This window comes from Megascapheus bottae, chromosome 15, assembly GCF_031878675.1.
Source record: "Megascapheus bottae isolate mThoBot1 chromosome 15, mThoBot2.hap1, whole genome shotgun sequence".
NCBI classification, from domain to species: Eukaryota; Metazoa; Chordata; class Mammalia; order Rodentia; family Geomyidae; genus Megascapheus; species Megascapheus bottae.
In genome coordinates this window covers 45,684,925-45,707,246 of record NC_143523.1, presented here as the reverse complement: position 1 = coordinate 45,707,246, position 22,322 = coordinate 45,684,925, and the positions used below count along the sequence as shown (strand labels likewise).

Genomic DNA, 22,322 nt, shown 5'->3' with positions numbered 1-22,322 from the left:
TTTTTGTTTTTATGTTTAAAATTTTTTATTTAGGGCCAGGAGTTTGGCCTAGTGGTAGAGTGCTTGCCTAGCATGTACAAAAACCTGGTTTCGATACCTCGGTACCACCTACATAGAAAAAGCCAGAATTGGTGCTGAGGCTCAAGTGGTAGAGGTCCAGCCTTGAGAAAGTCCAAGGACTATGCTCAGGCCCTGAGCTCAAGCCCAGGATTGGCAAAAAAGAAAAAAAAAATATTTAAAACATTTTAGTTTAGTTATTTAAAGCTTGAGTGCTAAGTACTTATGGCTCATTTCTTTAATCCTAGCTACTCAGAAGGTTGAGATCTGAGGATAAATTTGGTAACCAGTATGAAATTAAATAACCATTTAACCAACAAAAAAGTTAGATTGGATCTCAAAAAGAAAATTAAAAATGAAAAGAATTTTGACTGAAAAAAAAAAAAAGAAAAGTTAGATTGGAGGCCTGGAGTTTGGCCTAGTTGGCCTAGTGGTAGAGTGCTTGCTTAGCATGCATGAAGACCCAGATTTGACTCTTTGGTACCGCATACATTAAAAAAAAAAAACCTGGACATGGTGCTTTGGCTCAAGTGGTAGAGCTCTAGCCAGAAAGTCCAAGGACAGTGCTCAGGTCCTGAGTTCAGTCTCCAGGACTGGCAAAAGAATAAAATAAAAAGTTAGATTGGAGATGTGACTCAAGTGATAGAGTGCCAACTGTGAGCTAGAGCCTAAGACATCAAAAGAACAGAAAAGAGGGCCGGGAGTTTGGCCTAGTGGTAGAGTGCTTGCCTTGCATGCACAAAGACTCAGGTTTGATTCCTCCATACCACATACATAGAAAAAAGCTGGAAGTGGTGCTGAGGCTCAAGTGGTAGAGCCTTGAGAAAGTCCAAGGACAATGTTCAGGCCCTGAGCTGAAGCCTAGGACTGACCAAAAAAAAAAAAAAAAAAAACTGAAAAGAGTTAAATAATCATTATTCCTTTCCATATTCTCATAGCTTCATTTTAGTATACTTTTTATAGATGTAGTCAGTGTTTAAATGTTTTTATGTGTGAAATATGGTCTTCATATTTTAAAATTTAATAGCTATCTATTTCTTTTCTTTTCTATTTTTTTTCTTTTTGAAACAAGGTTTTGCCATCTTCCCTTAAATTCATCGCACTTAACTTTACATGCACTGGGTTACAAACATGTTCCACTATATCCAACATTTTCTTACTAACAAGGGGGACCAAACCTAGGACTTCTCTCTTATTCTTTTTTGTCTATTTGAGACAACATCTCTGTATTGCCCAAGATGACCTCAAGATCCTGGGTTTAAGCTTTCTCTTGCTTTGGCCTCCCAAATAGCTAAGATTACAGATGTACACTACCATACCTGAGAGTAACTACACATTTCTAAGTATATTGATATACTTAATCTCATTTTGCTTAGCAATTATGTTATTCTTCCTTAGCATTATTTTGAGTTGGATTGCAGTAAACATTTGTATAATAACTTGATTTCTTCTTGGAATAAATTTCTTAGAATTGTAGACATAAAGAATATGAAGGATAGCTGAGCACTGGTGGCTCATGCCTGCAATCCTAGCTATTCAGGAGGCTACAGTCTTAGGAACACAGTTCAAAGCCAGCCTGGGCAGGAAAGGCTAAGATTCTTCTCTCCAGTTAACTATCAGAAAACCAGAAGGGGTGCTTTGGCTGAACATGTCAGAGCACTAACTCTGAATGAAAGAGCTTAGGGATAGTTTCTAGGCCCTGAGTTAAAGCCTCATGACCAATCTCATCCCCTCTCCTCTCCCCACCCCCCCAAAAAAATATGTATAATGATGTGATTGATCATTTTATTATTTTTAAATTTTGAATTGGTATTTCTAACTATACAGCCTAAATATATACTATATTGCAAAAAATACTCATTGCTTTCAGATACATACATACACATATCTGTGTATGTGTGTATATGTGAATACATGTGTGTGTGTATGTGTATGTATGTGTATATATATGAAGGATTTCTTGCTTTATTATTTTTCCTGTGAATTGTGAACTGCCAAATTGCATTTTAGAAGAACTGCAACCCAATATAAAGTACCTCCAACAACGCATCCATACATGTATTTCTCTATAGTCTCACCACAATTGATTTTGATTATGTTTGCTTTCTTTGCTTGGTGGCCGTATAGTATTTAGAGTTGATTAAATTTATATTTCTTTCTATTGTCACAATGCTAAGAAGAAAATTACTATTTTTCCAACTATGTAAATTGTCCATCTTAATGAATTCACTAAAAGAGTAAAAATTGTAGAGATTTTTTTCACCTACTAACAAGTTTGATTTTTTAAAAACATTTATTGTTATTATAAAGGTGATGCACTGAGGGGTTATTGTTACATAAATAACTGTAATGAGTATATTTCTTTTTTTTTCTTTTTTTCTTTTTTTGCCAGTCCTGGGTTTGAGCTCAGGGCCTGAGCACTGTCCTTGGACTTTGTCAAGGCTAGAGTTCTACCACTTGAGCCTCAGCACCACTTCTGGCTTCTCCTTTGTATGTTGGTACTGAGGCACTGAATGTGGGTCTTGGTGCATGCTGGCTTTTTTTTCTATGTATATATTACTAAGGAATTGAACTTGGGTCTTCATGCATGCTAGACAAGCATTCTACCACTAGGCCAAACTCCCAGCCCCTACAAGTTTGATTTTTAAAAACACTTGTAAAGTCCATTTTTTTTAAGTATAAAGTGTGTACAAGAACTTTTTAGTATTTTGTTAACATGTAGAACTGTGCTTTATTCTTTTTTTTTTTTTTTTGACAGTCTTAGGGCTTGAACTCAGGGCCTGATCACTGTCCTTGGGTTTTCTCAAGGCTAGAGCTCTGCCACTTGATCCATAGCACCACTTCTGGCTTCTCCTATGTATGTTGGTACTGAGGCACTGAATGTGGGTCTTGGTTCATGCTAGGCAAGCACTCTACCACCAGGCCAAATTCCCTGTGCTTTTATTCTTCTACTTTGTAAATAACAGTACATTTGTGTCAGTTGACTTTTGTTTTGACCAGTAAGGGTTTATGGATAATATTCCTTTTTATTCTCTTGATGTTTGTGTAGATTAAAAAAAATATTTTATCACATATGTAGATTTAAGTAGAATCAAGTAGATTTATTTTCTTTTCCTAGGTATACTGCTAATTGTTTTGGAGAAGAGGGTTAAGACTAGGTGTAAGCTTGGATTCTAATTCCACTCTGTAGCTTTAGTCAAATTACCTTTCTTAGATCAGTTTTAGGCCAGCATTGGTGGTTCACGCCTGTAACCCTAACTACTCAGGAGGCTGAGATCTGAGGATTAAGGTTCAAAGCCAGCCCAGGGACAAAAGTCCCTGAGACTCTTATCCTCAATTAACCACAAGGAAAAAAAAAATGGAAATGGTGCTGTGGCTCAAGTGGTAGAGTGGTAACCTTGAGCTGAAGAGCTCAGGGACAGTGCCTAGGCCCAGAGTTCAAGCCCCACGACTGACCAAAAAAAAAGCAAAATAGACTCAGTTTCCCTCATCTTCAAACTGAGGGTAATAATACCTATTTTATAATGTTATAGGTATTAAGGAAAATAATAATTGAGACAGTGATAAGTGAAATGTGTATTTTTCAGTTAATTTTGTATTTTATGACATTTGAAAAATGCCTAGTAAGCATTTCAGTTAATATTACTCTTTTTACATTTAGGAAATTAAATATAATATTTAACTTTTCAAACCAAAGATCTCTTTCTCTAAAGCAAATGTTCCCTATCCCTGTTAGGCTGTATAAGGCCTGAAAAATCATTTGGTATATGTTGGGGCAAACATCTATTCTTCTCCTTAGCTGCTTATATTAATAATTTTATATGGCTCATGAATGGTATTTAGAATTCAGAATTTTTGTTTTGGAAAATTTTGTTATTATCAATTAATATTTCAGTATTTTATATTCCTATTGCTTATTACAAGTGATTTTTCTTCCTTTCCTTTCCTTTTTTTCTCTTCTTTTATTTTCTCTTGGTTATTTTGAACTTTGGGCCTTATTCTTGCTAGGTTGATATAATACCTCTGAGCCATGCATTTAGCTCTGTTTTTCACTGGTTATTTTTATTTATGAGATGGTTTCACTTTCTGCCAGGGTACATATCTGAGCTTCAACTTATTTGCTTTGTGCTTCTACAACTCTCTGTTCACCTTCCTTTCTGTGGACACAGAATCTCATAGACTTTCTGCCTGCGCTGACGGCTTGTTACCACAATGATTCTAGTTTGAGCCTCCGACATAGCTTGGGATGATAGCCAACCATCACTTTACCCAACTATGGACTGAGAAGAGATCTCTTGAACTTTTTTGCCTGGGCAGTCCTTCCATTTGTAGCCTCCTACATAGTTAGGATTATAGAAACAAGCCACCAACTTCCAGCTATATAAAGAATATAAGAAAATATATCTGGCATATTTGTATATACTGGAACATACCTAGCATATATAGTATACAACTGATACACACACACACACACACACACACACACACACACACACACACACACACACACACACACACACACACACACACACACACACACACACATTGTATGTATGTTTATCTTACAGCCAGAACTTTAGGTCGAGTAAAATTATTTCATCCAGTAATTTTTAATGTTTTTCATAACTTTTGTGTTTATTTTTTATTTTGATCACACTAGTGTTTGAACTCCATGCTTTACTATTGCTAGGCAAGTGCCTTACCACATGTGTCATGCAACGTATCCCTGTTTTTCATAACCCTTTTTTTTGGTGGGTTGTGGCTTGAACTCTGAGCCTGTGTACTCTGAGTTCTTCAGATCAAGGTTAGTGCTCTTCCCTTGAGCCACAGTGCCACTTCCTGTTTTCTGGTGATTATTTGGAGATAAGAGTCTCAAGGACTTTTTGTGCCTGGGCTGGCTTTGAACCATGATCCTCAGATCTCAGCCTCCTGAGTAGCTTGAATTATTGGAGTGAGCCACCAGCTTCTGTAACTTTTTAAAATGTCATTTGAGAAAGGCAGTTGCTGTTATTTTCTGTATTCTTTAAAATTTAATCAGAGTGCTAGTAGGTAATGCTTTAGTTCATTTTCTATAAGCAATAAAAAAGTTTCCTAATTCAGACTGTTTGATTCTAGGTACCTGTGATTTATATGAAGATAAACATTTTTTTGATATTCTATAGGGATACATATAAAATTTTTATTATATCTTTTATTTTTGCCAATCCTACAACTCTGGGCCTGGGCACTGTCACTGAAATTTTTTCAAGGCTAGCGCTCTACTTGAGCCACAGCACCACTTCTGACTTTTTCTGTGTATGTGGTACCAAGGAATCAAACCCACGGCTTTGTGCATGCTTGGCAAGCACTCTACCACTAGGCCACACTCCCGGCCCTATTATGATTCTTAAAAAAACAACAACACATGGACTATAATTCACAGTTTATTGCTTGCATACAACCTGAAAATGTTGAGTTCTGTATTTTCCTCTAATAAAATGGCTTTATTTTTAATATTTTTCTTACCAGTAGACTAAACCATTTGCCTTATCATTCTTGGAATCCAGGAATGATTATCAGTAAAGAAGCAGTGTAAGTTAATGAAAAAGAAAATGGTCTAGGTTGTGTCTTGTCATATTATTCAATAGCTATTCATTCCTGGAAAAATCACCTGACTTCTCAGAAATTCTCATTCAGAAATATAAACAATAAAAAACTTTTTTTTTGCTTACACTTAAGTAAAAAAAGTGTAAACATTTATAACAATATTTCTATGGGAAAATACACTAAACTCCAACTTTGAATACTAGAAATCAGATACCCTTTTCTGTTAACATGTAAGATACAAATACTCCTCGTTTGTACTGAGGAGGGATCCTTAAGAAGGTTTTAAGAATATGTGCCGGGGGGGGGGGGTGTGGAGGACTTGAGCAAAGAGAAAAAACAAAGGGCTGGACACTGGTGGCTTATGCCAGTAAATCCTCGCTACTCAGGAGGCTGATATCTGAGGATCACGGTTCAAAGCTAGCCTGTGCAGGAAAGTCCTTGAGACTCTTATCTCCGATTATCCACTAGAAAACCAGAAGTGGTACCATGGCTCGAAGTGGTAGAGGGCTAGCCTTGAGCTGAAGAACTCTGGGACAGCGTGTAGGCCCAGAGTTGAAGTCCCCACAACCGACAAATTAATAATAATAGTAAAATAAAATAAAGGACATTAAAATACTTAGGATGGGATAGAGAAAAGAGCTTACCAGAACTTCGCTTTATCCATACTCCCTTATTTCATCCCCTTTATTCTGTCCCTCTTTGTTCTTTTATCTTTCATCATATTCTCTCTTTCTCTTTTCCTAAACAGCTGTGGACCTATCCTATGGGCAAAGTTTGGGAAGAAATTTGGTTTTAGAAAGAAAAGATTGAGGGCCGGGAGTTTGGCCTAGTGGTAGAGTGCTTGCCTAGCATGCACGAAGACCCAGGTTCAATTCCTTGGAACCACATACATAGAAAAAAGCCAGAAGTGGTACTGAGGCTCAAGTGGTAGGGCTCTAGCCTTGAGAAAGTCCAAGGACAGTGCTCAGGCCCTGAGCTCAAGCCCAGGACTGGCAAAAAAAAAAAAAAAAGATTGAAAAGATTGAACACAGTTTACAGAATGCAAAATAAAGGTTTTGGATTTTCTGTAGAGAAAGACAGCAGGATTGAAGATTTTTCAGTAGGAGGAATAGTTTTTGAAGATTCAAGTCTGAATTGAAATAATTAAAGACTCTTTATTCGTAATGGTGAATCTTTATGGAGTTGAGTGTATGTATGGGGGTCACTTTTAAAGATAAGTTTGCATAGTTAATACATATTAAATGCATACCACATCCTGTTAGAGGTATTATTTAATCAGAAAAGAATTTTGAACAGATTCCTATAATATTAGAATGCTTACTATTATTTTTCTTATCTGCGGTTTGGTAAAGAAAATAACATAGCTGTGTGTACTATAGTGTTACTAAATTTTGTATATGATATATATAGAATTTTTTGCATTAGAGTGGAATATATGGAAAGTTGAAATGAAAGCATCCATGCTGCTTACTGTTAAAATTATTTTTTGCTTTGAAACAATCTGTTACTATTTTTTCAAAAAAGATATCCCCAAAACTCACAGACTGGTTTAAGGACAAAAAGCTCATTGTTACCTCTAAGTATAACCAAAAGTTCTTCAATTAAGATTCAAGAAATCGCTGGGCGTGGTGGCTCATGCCTGTAATCCTAGCTACTCAGGAGGCTGAGGTCTGAGGATGGTAGTTCAGAGCCAGCCCAGGTGCTAAAGACTGTGAGACGCTTATCTACAATTAACCACTAGAAAATGAGAAGTGGCCCTGTGGCTCCAGAGGTAAGGCAGTAGCCTTGAGTTGAAGAACTCAGAGACAGTGCCCAAGACCCAGAGTTCAAGCCCCATGACCAGAAAAAAAGAAAAAGATTCAAGAAATAATGTCTTGTGGAATGTGGGAGGCTCTTTTCCTTTATTGGAAGTGGGAGAGATTTTTTTTTCCACTGAAATAGTTTATAAACTAGTTGCCTAAATTTCCCTGTATATACTACAGATTTTGCAGATGTTGGTGTCCTTGAAGAACCACATGAATTTGTATCATTACCTTTTACTTAACATACTTCTATGGGTGACACATTTCCTTAGGGGTATGATTATAAATGTGTACTTGTTGTTAGCACAGTCATATCAGTCTTATGTGTTTTCACGTGTTTTTTTTCTGTCATCAAATATTATATTCATTCATCCATAATTTCTTTGTAAACATATATCTTTTAAGAAACCTTTACTTTAGAGCTTTACCCAGTGGCATTCCTCTTTTATTCACCAGATTCTACAGTGCTACATTTTTTTTCAGATTTTCAAATATGAGGGCCTTCATTTTCTTCCTTTCTTTCTACATTCATTCTTCATTACCACTGCCAAGTTAAATCTCTATCTTTTTATTTGTCTCAACCACCTTTTCTCCATCATTCACTTCCTTTTTTCTGGACTCTCCATCTGAAGAACGGCTCATATATGGCAATAAAAAAGGTACAGACCAGACAGAGTAACATTGTTTTGAAATATGACTTCATAAATTATTTTCATGTCCATGTAAGTTAGCACATACATTGAATAAAGTTTATGCATAGTCCTTTTGGGCCTTGTGCAAATTTAGTTTTAAGTTCTTTTTAAGTTAGTATTTGGTGTTTTTAGAAGTCATATTCCAAGATATCTGTCTTTCTGTGCATGGAAATATCTTTTCCCTCTTTTCATTCCTCTTGTTTTAAAATTTCATTCTTTTGCTTATTTGTAATGTTCTGTACTTTTCCCTGCATGATTAGGGGTGTTTGATTGTCTGTCTTATTCCCTAAAGTAATTTTATTGTGGACATTTACTTTTAATATGATGCATGATATGTTTGTAGACTGATTATATATTCTGATTTATACAGAGTTTTTATATTCCTGGGAATTTCTTTATTTGAAATCAGTATAGTTTACATGTCATTTGATTTTACAGATATATAAATTAAGGATGAAAATACAAATATACATTGTTATGGCCAGCTTTCCCAACCCCCTACTGCTCACTCTGAGTAGTTATTTAAAAATGTCTGTCAATTTTAAAACAAAATGTCTATATCAATTCAGTAAGAAAATCAGACTTAATTTTGTGTCTTTGCACAAGTACTAATAAACTGTTTCCTTTTGTGTAATAAGAAAATTGAACTTTTTAAAATCCCTAATGTCTATTGAAATTCTAATATTCTTTGATTTTTATCTTTTTAGTAATTTTTAGCATCTAAAATATGTATTTTTAGGGCCATGTTACCCATAATATATTGAATTTGTAAAACTCTGTAATTCCATTGTTCTTACATAGTACTCCCCTTTATAATAAACATGAATCATAGAGCCTTTTTCTTTAAAATATATCTATTGTTTTCATCCTTGAAATTGGAGTTCTTTTCATTTCCTTAATTTACTCAGGACCAGTCATCTTAGATTTTAACTATTGAATTTGTAGTCTGCTTGACTTTTAAATGAGATGTTACAGCTTAGAAAACTTGATTGTTCAGACCTCTATAAGCCTAAAACCCTTTTTTTTTTTTCCTCTCTAACTTCTTTAGCCTTTCCTTAATCTTCTCCTCAACTTTAGTGCTTCCATATGTGTGTTTTCATTATTTTGAAGCACACTTTTGGATCCAGAATAATTCCAGTTGCTGTATATGAGATTAAAGGACTTTCTGGAGGCCAGGGGAAGGAAGATTTAACATGAGCTTTTGTTTTAGTCAAGGGTGTAGTTATTTTGGTCTATTCTGAATTAGTGATAGCACAACTAACCCTTGAGAAATGAAGTAGCAATGATCCTTTAGCCATATTTTTCATGGAATCTTTCTTACTGCTTTATGTCATATTCACCTATGGTTATTAAAATTTATATGTACTTGCATGGTTTTAGAGGGCAACTATGCCATGAAGTTAAGATATACATGGTTGTTGAAATATTACTTTAGTTCTTAATTTGTGATTTAACTACACAATAGACCCTTTATACTACTGTTTCCAGATCAACATACAGCAAAGAAGCATATATTTTCATACTACAATGAAATATTTCCAGCTTGCATGTTAAATAGTTGAATAGAAAACTGTTAGTTTCATCTCTTGGCTGCATGTTGTAAGCCCTCAGAAAACAAAGATACTATAGGATTGCTAGAAGTTTTTTTGTTGTTGTCTGTTTTGTAATATGAACTGGGTTCAAGTTTTGTTTTTCCCATTTCTCTTTTAATGATTAGTCAGTAGTGTGAGGTAATTAAGGTTTGTAGATTACTTTTCATCTGTACTTGTATCCAACCCCAGTATTTTACTAGTACTGACCTAATTATTAAGTGAACAAGAAGCTTTTTCGCATGAGTTCATATAGTCTCCATGTGAGCTGATGACAAGTAACTTGATATTGGTTTAAATGGATATGGAAGAAGCTAATGGGTATAATCAAAGAGTGAATGCTCTAAACTTGAGCCTCTCTTTCTATTTATTCCATTGAAAGTAGGTTCAGCTGCAGCCCGGAAAGAAATCATAAGGAACAAAATTCGAGCAATTGGCAAGATGGCAAGAGTCTTCTCTGTTCTCAGGTAATGATACACACACACACACACAAATATATATATATATATATATATATACACATATGCAGATATATGTATATATATCATTTTATACAAATTAATTTTTTGTTGTTGTTGATTGTGGGGCTTGAAGTCTGGGTCTGGGTGCTGTCCCTCAACTCTTCAGCTCATCCCTTGAGCCATGGCACCACTTCCGGTTTCCTGGTAGTTAATCAGAGGAGAGTTTCACAGACTTTAGGTCCTGAGCTGGCTTTGAACCACAATCTTCATATCTCAGCTGCCTGAGTAGCTAGGATTATAGGCGTGTGCCACCATGCCCAGCACAAAATGCTCTTTTTGTATTTTATGAGCATTGTCTGTTTGCCGTAAAGAATCAGCTGGTCACATTTTTTTTAAAATAAATTAGTTTATTTTTTTGCCATTTTTATTTTTCATTTTATTTTTGGGGTATTAGGAATCAAATTTAGGACCTCACAGATACCAAACATATACTTGGCCACTGAAACTAGAATGTTTTACTTTTGTGATTATTATTGATTTTTTGCCCTTTTACAATGAAAGTACTAAATTTACATCTTGAAAACTAGAATAGGATAAAAAGGAAGGTTTGCTTATTAGAGTATTTGTAATGAACTTGTTCACCCAGGTAGGTTGTCTTTTTGCTGTATATACAAATTGCTTTCCTGAGGTTAATTTGGGAAGACATGTTTACACATGCATATGAAAAGGTCAGGTTTCTTTAAAAAATTTTTTTGTTTATAAACCGTGATTATATTAAATATTTGAACCCTAAATCACATGAAATACATATTTTGATGCCCATTGATGAGGAATCTCGCCACATATTTAATAAAACTTTTCAGGAAAAATATGTTCCTCAATTGTAATATATACCCTTCTATATATGAAACACCAGAATGATGGAAAATGTATATATTGGGATTGAGGATAATATATTATTAACAGTAAGTGTTCTAAATGAAATAAATACATCACCTACATCTGGGTTCCATACTTTTGAAATTATTTGTTGCACGTCCCTGATTATAATTTTTTTTTAAGTAGTTCTGGTGAATTGAACCTAGGACCTTACATGTATCATGAAAGACTGTAATGCTTAGCTGCATTCTCCAGACCTTCTGATGTTCATCTTTACCTCTCTATTGCAGGGAGGAGAGTGAAAGTGTGCTGACACTCAAGGGCCTGACTCCCACAGGGATGTTGCCTAGTGGAGTGTTAGCTGGAGGACGACAGACCCTGCAAAGTGGTAATGATGTTATGCAACTTGCTGTGCCTCAGATGGACTGGGGCACACCTCACTCTTTTGCTAGAAATACACATAATGCATGCAGGGAATTCCTTCTGCTTTTTAGTTCCTGTCTCAGCAGCTGACATCGGCAGGGTGCTTTATAATAGCTAGTATCTGATTAATGCCCGACCACAGTAGAACACTGATAGACTGAGTACCCTTTCAGTTAAAAATCATGGTCAGTTCTTCTCAGCTTTTCTTGAAATGATATGGAAATAACTCATATCATAATGTCTAAAATATTTATTCATTTGTCTAATGTATCCTTTTAAAAGCCCTAGTTTAGTATGTGAATCAGGGATGTCCCATTACTAAAATTAAAATGTAACTCCAAGTTTCTTTATTTTTTTAAATTTGTGTAATTGTATTAGACTGATATTTCAAATACTTAATTTTAGATTTAACGTGCTCAAGCCCCAGAACTTCATTTATGCACTTTTGCACAAAAGATTTTTGCAAGGTTCTGTACCTTGGGAAATAATAACCAAAGTTTGTTTTCTGTGGTGTTTGTCAAATGTTCTATGTATAATTGACTGTCTGTAACATGCTGTTTCCTTCCTCTGCAGATGTAGCTGCTTTCTTAAATCTGTCTGTCTTTCTTTAGGTTAGCTGTATGTCTGTAAATACATGTTTAATTAAATTACTCTATCAGACACTTGTCTTTTGATGTAGAAGCAGCTTTGTAGCACCTTGTTTTGAGGTTTGCTACATTTGTTGCTGCACTTTGTGCATTCTAAATATGAATGTAACATTAGATATTAAGTCATTGTTATAAGGGGGTGAATTTAAATCCTGTAAGTTAAAATTCAAAGGGTGTTATTAAGTGTGCTTTTATTTTGCATGAAAATAAAAAGAATTATACATAAAGCATTCCTGTAATCTGGCTCATTGAATATGTTATAGTTTTCAAAAAAAGCTTACTTTTTGTAATACTTGTGTATATACTGGCTTAACTTTTTGAAGGCCCATTACAAATAAATACAAGAAAGTTGTATGAGTGTTGTAGCCTATATGCAATAACTCATAGTCTAGATTTCCTCCCTTGTGGGAAAGCAAAAATTGTGATGTGACGAAGCTTAATTTATGCTTTATAATAGCCACTTTTGACAGCCCTCTAAGGGTCATTGTTCTGTTATGCAACAACAGATATGTTTTCTTTAGTCTTGATTACAGTTTATTTTTTGTTATAATTAGAAAAAATTAAGGTGAAAAAAGAACTTTTAATTTAAATATTTGAATTAGATTGACCTTTCACAAATTGATTTTTTCCAGTCTTATCATAAATCCTCCTTAATAAAAAGAATTTTCTCCTTAGAAAAATAATCATTGCCCTGTACATGTTGTATTTTATATGTTACTGTATTGTCTACTACCACCATTGGCATATCTGAGATGGTCAACTATGTTTTGAAATTATTGATTTGAATATTCACCCTGAATGAGATCTTTTGTTTGTTTGGTTTCCCTTCCTTTTTTTCTTGCCATGGTGCTGATAAGCAAACCAATGAGCATTCACTGTATTACTGTACATCCCTAGCCCTAAGTTTCTTTTTTTCAGTTAAAAAAATCTGTTTTTAGTTCTCTTTGCATACTTTGTCTTCTATTTTTTAAATTATAATTATTTAAAAATGTGCTAAAAATAATTTCATGAACTAATATTAAAGCAAATTAAGCAGATCTTAAATAAGGATAATTTTAATAGTTTAAAAGTGAAAGGTATCATACATAAATAAATAAACTACAGTTATCTCTCAATAATCAGTGGATATATTGTTTTACATTGGAGCTATAGCATACCTTGCCTTTAGATTTCACAGTTAGCATCTGCTAATTACATGCTTTGTTGACAGATCAGTACTTCTATTTATTAATTTGCATGCAACCTGAAGCTTATTCAACTTGGAAACCACCCTCAACTGCAGGGAAAGTTTGAAAGACAGCAGCTTGAAAGGACTGTCTATACCCAGAATAGAGTGAGTTAATAGGAGTTGAGTTTAAGGGGTTTAATTTGGAAAATTGGATAGATAGCTTCCTAGTTCTACTAGGAAGTGTTAGCTTAGTGTTGGCTCTCCATAGTATGATTTAAGCTTTTAGTTGAAGTTAGTTCCTTAGCATATGATGAGCCCCCATAGAAATAAATAAACCTCATAAAAAAGTTGCCTCTGTGTGATCTTTTTTCAAAAAATTATCCAACATTTTTTATTTCAATAGATGTTTCCTGATATTAGTGTGTACAACTAAGAGACATTGCCAGAAGAGAAAGTTTTCCCAGACCTCAATCCTACTGTCTTTTACATAACACTAAAACTAATTCATAGACTACTTCTTGAGTATTTGTACAGCTTTTCTGTATTTTCTGTTCATGGGGCCGACAGCCCAGCTTTTTGCTATTTTTTCTTTTTCTTTTTCTTTTGGTACTGGGTACCCCTTGAGTCACACCACCTCTTCTGCTTTTTTCTGAGTTAATTTGTTGGAGATAAGAGTTTCATGGACTTTTCTACCTGGGCTGGCTTTGAACCACAATCCTCAGATCTCAGTCTCGTGAATGGAATTACAGACAGGAGCCACCAGCACCCAGTTCTTTATAAGAATTCATTTCTGTGCTAGCACTGTAGTACTGCTTTTACCAAGTCCTATGTAGAAAAATATGTAATGATCTACATTTTAATAATGTCAGATACCTTTTGATTATTTTCCTTTGTTGTGTTGAGCAACAGAGTTAAACGCAGTACTGTATTGAAATTAGTAATCAGCCTCAAGTTTCAATACAGTTCTATCATTTACAGAAGCCCTGTAAATAGAAACAAAAGAAAGTACAATAGTGCCTTTCAGATAGAATTTTGCAATTATTAGATGTCTTTCTAGCCTAATGCTTACGTTTGAAATGCCCTTTTTTATTTTTCAATTCTAAGCATTCAAGTGTGACCTAACAGGCAGGTTTGAGTGTATCAGTTTGTATTTTGGAAAAGACAAGATCAGTTAGAGACATCAAAAAAGAGCAGAGAAAAAAGGAAAGAAATAACAAAGGATATTATGCAACGTAAAAATTTTTATATATAAAGTTAAAAGCCCATAGAATTTTTTTTGCCAGTTCTGGGGCTTGAACTCAAGGCCTAGGCACTGTCCTTGGACACTTATTGCTCAAGACTAGTGCTCTGCCACTTGAGCCACAGCACCACTTACGGCTTTTTCTGAGTATGTGGTATCAAAGAATCGAACCCAAGGCTTACTGCATGGTAGACAAGCACTCTACCACAAGGCTATACTCCCAGCCCATAGAATTTTTTTTTTTTGCCAATGTCAGGGTTTGAACTCAGGGCCTAAGCACTGTCCTTGGGCTTTCTTAAGGATAGAGCTCTGCCACTTGAGACATAACACTGTATCCAGCTTTTTCTACCCATGTGGTACCAAGGAATTGACCGGACTCTTCGTGTATACTAGGCAAACACTATTACCACTAGGCCAAACTCCTGGTCCCCATAGAACTTTTTTTTTTTTTTTTTTTTTTTTTTTTAGTCAGTTGTGCGGCTTGAACTCTGTCCCTGAACACTGTCCCTGAGTTCTTCAGCTCAAGTCTCTCACGCTACCACTTGATCCATAGTGCTACTTCCAGTTTTCTGGTGGTTAATAAGAGATAAGAGTCCTATGAACTTTCGTGCCCAGGCTGGTTTTCTCAAGGCTAGCCCTGTACCACTTGAGCTGCAGCACTACTTCTGGCTTTTTCTCTGGATGTGGTACCAAGGAATCAAACCCAGGACTTCATGTATGCTAGGCAGGCACTCTTACCATTAGGCCTCACTCCTAGCCCCTATAGTCACTTTCTTTTGGCCAGTCCTGGGGCTAGAACTCAGGGCTGAGCAGTATCCTTGGGCTCTCCTCAAGGCTAATGCTCAAGGCTTAGTGCATGCTTGGCAAGCACTCTACCACTAGGCCAAACTTCCAGCCCCCTCTCTAGTTACTTTAAAAAAAAAAATATTTATGTGGTACTGTGAAGTCAAACCCAAGGCCTCGTGCATGCTAGGCAGGCATTCTGCCACTAAGCCATATTTCCAGCCCCCAAATATAGTCCCTTCTATGATTGCAAACTCCTTTAAAACAGTCCGGTAAACTTTTTTTCTGTCTAATTTTTAAATTATAAAGTGTTTTCAAAAGTAAGAAATCTAGGGCCGATAAAATAGAGCTAAGTCAGTCCAATTTTCTGTTTGTAAAAATTATGAATACTTTCCAGTTCTCCAGTGCCAGTGGCAATTTGTATGTTAGGCATACGGTGTATCGAGTTTATTATTTAACAGTTAAAGAAAATTAACTCTTTTTTTTGGGGGGGGGGTGTGCTATGAGACAAACTCTGGGCGTGGGCACTATCCCTGATCTCTTTAGCTCAAGGCTATGACCCAACCCCTGAGTTACAGCCCCCTTCCAGGTTTTCTAATTGTTTTTTTGTTTTTGTTTTTTTTTGCCAGTCCTGGGCTTCAGCTCAGGGCCTGAGCACTGCCCTTGGACTTTCTCAAGGTTAGAGCTCTACCACTTGAGCCTCAGCACCACTTCTGGCTTTTTTCTATGTATGTGGTACCGAGGAATCAAACCCGGGTCTTCGTGCATGCTAGGCAAGCACTTTAACCACTAGGCCAAACTCCCGGCCCCCAGGTTTTCTAATTGTTGATTGGATATAGTCTCAGGTTCTTTAGTGCCTGAGCTGGCTTTGAACTGCATTCCTCATATCTCAGCCTCCTGATTAATTAGCATTACAGGCGTGAGCCACTGCGCCGGCTTTGAAGTCTGTTAGATTCCTTTTTTTGCCAGTCGTGGGGCTTGAACTCAGGACCTGAGCACTGTGGGCTTTTTCCTCAAGGTAGTGCTCTGCTACTTGAGCTACAACACCATTTCCAGCTTTGCTATGTGGTACTGAAGAATCAAACTCCAGTCTTCGTGTATGCTAGGCAAGCACTCTACCACTAGACCAAATTCGTGTCCTTAACTCTGCCTTAATTCATCAAATAAAGTACTCATTTTACTTTTTTTTTTGGACTTCCAATTTACTCCTCATTAAGATCACCAATATTTTCTTCATAGATTCATTAGTGTCCTTTCAAGTTAATAACTCCTTTGGGTAGAGTATATCATTTCTAAATCATATTTACTCCTAATAATTACTCTAATGGATCTTACTGTAGAAGTAGCAAAATAGAATGGATGGGATGTTACTGTTTAAAATATTCTGAGGGTAGATATTTTGGGCAAAATTCAGAAAGGACAGTATTTTGAGGAAGTTTTTTTTTTTTCCTGCAGTCTCAGGCCCTGATCATAAATATAATAAGCTCTTTTCATAGTTTAAACCCAGAAATGAGCTAAAAATTTTTTTAATTACAAAATGTATACTAAATATATCAAAGTCTTCACATGAGCCAAACAAGTTATATCAAACAGGTTATATCAAGACATATATATATATGTCAGTATAGATAGATAGACATATATATGTCTATAATAGAATAATTAGCAAGGTATCAGTTTTGTTCCTTAATCTCTTGTTGATAAATGGGTTTGAAAAGATGTTCAGTACCCTTTCTTAAGAAAACAAGAGTCCAATTTTGAGACTGATTCAAGTTCATAAACTGAACATAAGTTTAAGTTTATAGATATTTAGAGTTTTGGACTATTACTGAGTAGAAGTTGGGCATAGTGATATGTGCCTGTAGTTCCATCTATTGAGCCTGAGGTTCAATATCTCTTTAAGTCAAGGAATTTTAGACTAGCATGGGCAACATTGTATTTTGGATCCTCTATTGGGGGGTGGGGGAGTTGCTAATTGACAGGATGGGCCATTTTGCATTCTCCCAGAAGAACAGATATATAAAATGCCTATAGTTAGACTAATTCACCAAGTCTAAGATTTTTAAATTTCTTTGCAATCACACCAGCCTTTGCTGCTTGTACTTTATCTTATAAATTAGAAATCTCAGGAAAGCCATAGCTGTTCCCTTCTATTTTTTATCTTAGGGAGTCAACTGGTTATGAGTATTTCCCTTAGAAAAAAAGATCCTCATTTGCTCTTCTGCTATAGTTCTGTCATAATTTTAGCCTAGTGAATTTTCCTGTGATTGTAATGGATATGATACCGTATACAATGGAAAATTCTTAATACCATCAAATTACTGAATTTGAAATGGCTAATTAAAAGTGGAGTACATTTGCATGGAAGCTAAGATGTCTGTGTTTACAACAGGTCTCCATGTTCTGTGCTGAGTGATGTCATAGTGCTGTGTGTAAACTGTGCTGTGGTGTTAGGACTTGGGGGGATTGATTGGGATTTTCTAATATGGGTACTATATGTCTTAAGATGAAAATGATTATTAGTGTGAGATACTATAATATAATAAGTGATCATTGCCTTTTCTGCTGTACAATATGACCCTTCTCATCTCTCTCATTCATTTTGCATGCCTCTGCTCACTTCTGTACAGCCACAGTTGAGGCTATTGAGGCTGAAAAAGGTATGATCAGAGTCCTTGCACTGGGCAGAGATCTGTGGTGTGTGGGTGGGCATCAGAGAATGTCCTGTGGGTGTGTCTTACTCCTAGCTTGCACAGCTCAAGATGAATCATACTGACTCATCAAGTTTTTAACTACCATTTTTTTTTTTAATCACACGGGTTGATGTCCATAGTTGACTGTCCTTTTTTCCCCCTTTTTTAGCATTATTTGCATCTACAATTTAATGTTTCTAATTTCTCTAGAGTATAGCATGTTATGCTATGTGACATAGCATTTAAAGTTGCCTATTTTATGGAAATTACTACTCTGCAAATAGTGATTTGCTTTATATTTTGCATGATCTTATGCTATTCTGATTTTTTCCCCTTAATAAACATGTGAGTTTATTTTTGCCCACTTTAGTATTATACCTGTACACTAACAGTGCAGGAGCTGTTAATACAGTGTATATATAGCTCAGTTCGGGCTAGAGTCCAAAGGTAGTATATTAGTTTGTATTCTGTTAGCTTGATAATACATACTATTTTGTATTTTGCCCTAGCCATTTGATTGGATCATTTGTATAGGTTGAGCCCTATACAAATTAAGCAACTGGATTAGGGCTAATAGGATGGAAATCTTTCTATAAACATTTTAAGAATGGAGGATCTATCCAGATAAGGTGAATGAAAATCCATAACCATAGGTGAATGAATGATAGTTGACAGTTTTTGTTTGCTTTTGTGCCATTACTAGGGCTTAAATTCAGGTCCTTGAGTTCTTTTTCTACTCGTGGCCAGCACTCTACTACTTGAGCCACATCTCCACTACTAGCATTTTGCTAGTTAATTGGAAATAAGTCAGTATTTTGGTTTTGACTGTCTGACTGGCTTCAAACTGCAATCCTCAGATCTCAGTCTCCTGAGTCACTAGGATTACAGGTTGAGACACTGACAGCCTACCATGGTTGCCATTTATGTTGATTTTGGGTTCCTGAAGAATTTGTGGTAATAGCTAGTGAATTATTTTAAAAATCTCCTGAAATATAAAACTATACATTTTGCTCTCAACCCAACAGATCTAACTTCTGCAAACATCTTTCTTCTCCCAAGCTTTTTGTATGGATTTGTATGCCAAGGACTGATCTTGTTTTAACCTCCCCTCTCATCCCTACTCTTAATGCTACCTTACTGTGATAGTCACTGTAAGCTTAGGATCTGGGGTAGGAAACAGGTTGATATGGTGGGCTTGGAGGGTTCATTTTTGTGTTTCCTTTTTAAAGTTATGCTAACACTTGTCATCTATAAAGCTATCATGTTTAGATTTAAATATTTCATATTTTAGTGGGAAGATTGAAATGGGGATAGGATTCAGTTAAAGTAAGACTTAAGTGTTGTTGCTATGTAAAGCTAATTTCTTTCTTCTAAAGCATTAGTTATGTTTTTTTTAATCTCAGCATTGTTTTATAATTACTGACTTATCAAATTTGCATTTTGTTAAGCAATACGAGGATTCTCTCCACCACATAGAATCTGCAGTTTTGAAGAGGCAAAGGGTTTGGATAGGATCAATGAAAGAATGCCACCTCGGAAAGATGCAGTACAGCAAGATGGTTTCAATTCTCTGAACACCGCACATGCCACTGAGAACCACGGGACTGGCAACCATAGTGCCCAGTGACCAGCGGCTTCCCAGGGACTCTCATATCTCGGGCCCCAAATGGACCGATCACCCGAGGAGATGGAGGGTTCAGCCAATTTGACTATAACTGTCACAATCCCTCTGAAGAAACCATTGTGCTTTTTAAAACCCTAGCCCCCTTCCTGAATGGAGGCTTGAGGGCCCTGGGACATGTGCTATCTGATAAGATTTGGTCATTGCTGCCTAGGTGGAAAGCAGTGAACAAGGGGCTTGAGGCAATTTCCAGTGGAGGGTATCTACACCTCCATTTATGCTTGTGGTTCACACATTTAAGTTTACAAATGAGATACCTTTTTTTTTTCCTCTCAGTAGAATTAGTTTTTTTTTTTTATCCATGACTTCAAATGCAATCCTAAGAGTTAATGTGAATATTTTCCCCCTATGAAATGTTATTAAAGGATGAATTAGCATGGTCTTAAAATACATTTCTGAGGTTACTAGCTGTGTTTTGAAGTGTAGGCAAAATGCTGAGAAACCCAGTTGGTGTTTATACAAAATGCTAACCTCAGGTCTATAGTTCTTAAATGTGGCTAATTCTGTAACATAGCCTTGGTATTTTTCAATTAGGAATGCACAGGCTATTTCTAGGAAGACTCTCTTACTTGAACACAAATCCAAAAACTAGAGTCCTTTTTTTGCCCAGCTCTTTTGAGATTTTCTCCCCAGAGATTTAAGAAGAAAAGCTCTAAATTTCAAAATTAATGAATTACAGAATTACCCATTTAAGATACTTTAAACGAAGTTTGTACATTGTCAAAGTAAATTTTAATTGAAATCATGTCTGTAAAACTTGACGTATTTTGTGTATGCATGTTTTCATTTTGCAAATATTTAATATATAGACCTATGGTGTACAGGTACGACATATATAGGTTATCTAGATGTTATGAGAAATTTTAGTTTATCGTGAGTACTCCAGTTGCTAAAATAGCCACCAGGGTGATTTACTGCTGGCTTTCTATCCTTTTTATGTTTTAATGCAGAGGAAATTTTAAAATGTTCTGAAAATGTTTTTGATTAAGCAATGCAGCCTAGAAGCAATGGTTCTGTTCAGTCCTTCAGATGCTTGTGGAAGCATAAGTCAAGACTGCATGTGAAATTTTTCTTCTAATAGTTACAGAACTGCTCGGTTAAGCTAAATGGAACCATGTCTTATAATTTTACACAATTATTGACCTGTATTGATTGCCACTGTAGTTTGGTATTCCCCTTTACTTCGGTGGCCTGCTTCCCTCATGCCCTGGAATACAACTCAGAGCTCCAGGCAGCGGAACCATCTATTGTTTTGTTTGCCAGAAAGTGCACCCTGTATGGTCTCCTGTCTAAGTTGGAAATATTATGCATGTGCAGGACTATTCGAGTATTTTATAAACAGTAGCACACAATAAATTCCATGCATGGGCCGCTGCTCCTATCTCTGTGTTGGGTTTTATTTGGAAAATAGTTTGATTTCAGCTTTCTATGTAAATCAAAAAATTGTGTTAATGGAGCTGGGATGCTTTCCTGGGAAGATTATAGTTTGTGGTGATTTATGAATTAAATTATTGTCTTTATAATACTGCTTCCCCCCCCAAAACCTTTGTTATATTTGTTTTACTTGAATAACTAAGGACCTAGGATGCTTATCATTGGCTTCCCTAATATATTAGTTAATTTGATTATTTTCATTAACATTTACTTGAAAGAAAATGTTTTTGTCTAGTGTTTTGGGATATTCTAATGGTAAACAAAAACTTTGATAATTGTCCTGCAATCATACTTCTTCATTGCCAAAATCAAAGTAAGTATAGGATTTTGGAATTTTTGCTCACATGTTAGAATATAATTTAATTTATTTAAGTTTTAAACAGTTATACAATAATACACATTATAAAGCATATAAGAATCTTGCCTAATTACAGAAACAAACCAAATTTCTTAAAGTGTTGATTTTTGCAACTTTCATTTTTTGTAATGTCAATTTGCAAACTTCCATGAACTGCCTCTAATATTATACACTGCATACGTTAAAAGTGTATTCCTTTATGTTACTGATTTGTGAACATTTTGACTCTCTAAAATAGGAACTTAAATAGTATATTGGAGACTAGGAACTTCCTTACTCATAGGGTTTTATAGTGTTTTGGGGAATTATGGGTAAGCATAAAGCAAATGAGGAATTTTATCTTGATAAAAATTAAGGTAAGGCAAGTAAAAGAATGGAAGAATTCAGAAAAAAATATATAGTCATCATCTCTTAGCCTAACTTTATAGACTTTGTTACCTAGTGAATAGAAATTATTTCTTGTCTCTCTTTTTCCCTCTCCAAACCCTCCTTTTGTCCCTCCCCCTCCCTATCTCCTTTCTTCCTTCCTCCCCCTCCCTCCCTCTCTCTTGCCTTCCATTCTTCCCTCCTCCTCTCTCTTTCTTTCTCTCTCTCTTCCCCCCTTTCATTTTCTGTTGTTCTATAACTCAACAACTTTGAACTGCATTATCTTCCAACTTCAGCCTCCTAAGTGTAGTTAGCATGATCCACCATGGAGCTTGTAGCCCATCTTCATGAGTGTTTCACAACAAACCATTGTTAAATATCTAAAGTATTTATTGCAATTCATAATGAAGGAAAATTGTCAAAACTTCAAGTCTTTTTGAATTGATACTATTAAAATGTATAT

At 35.6% G+C, this 22,322-nt stretch overlaps 1 protein-coding gene across 5 annotated transcripts in view; it reads left to right on the top strand.

The window, feature by feature from the left end:
* The window catches only part of Ppp3cb (protein phosphatase 3 catalytic subunit beta), a 52,337-nt gene extending 31,255 nt beyond the window's left edge, over positions 1 to 21,082 (top strand). For 2 of the 5 annotated variants that reach the window (XM_090346552.1, XM_090346556.1), the window contains exons 11-14: positions 10,109 to 10,193; positions 11,357 to 11,454; positions 17,958 to 17,987; positions 19,469 to 21,082. In XM_090346552.1, the coding sequence (XP_090202678.1) occupies positions 10,109 to 10,193; positions 11,357 to 11,454; positions 17,958 to 17,987; positions 19,469 to 19,647 (392 nt within the window). In that variant the 3' untranslated portion in view covers positions 19,648 to 21,082. The remainder of the gene's footprint in view (positions 1 to 10,108; positions 10,194 to 11,356; positions 11,455 to 17,957; positions 17,988 to 19,468) is intronic. The other 3 variants (XM_090346553.1, XM_090346555.1, XM_090346554.1) reach the window with 3 other exon arrangements.
* The last annotated feature ends 1,240 nt before the right edge of the window (positions 21,083 to 22,322 follow it).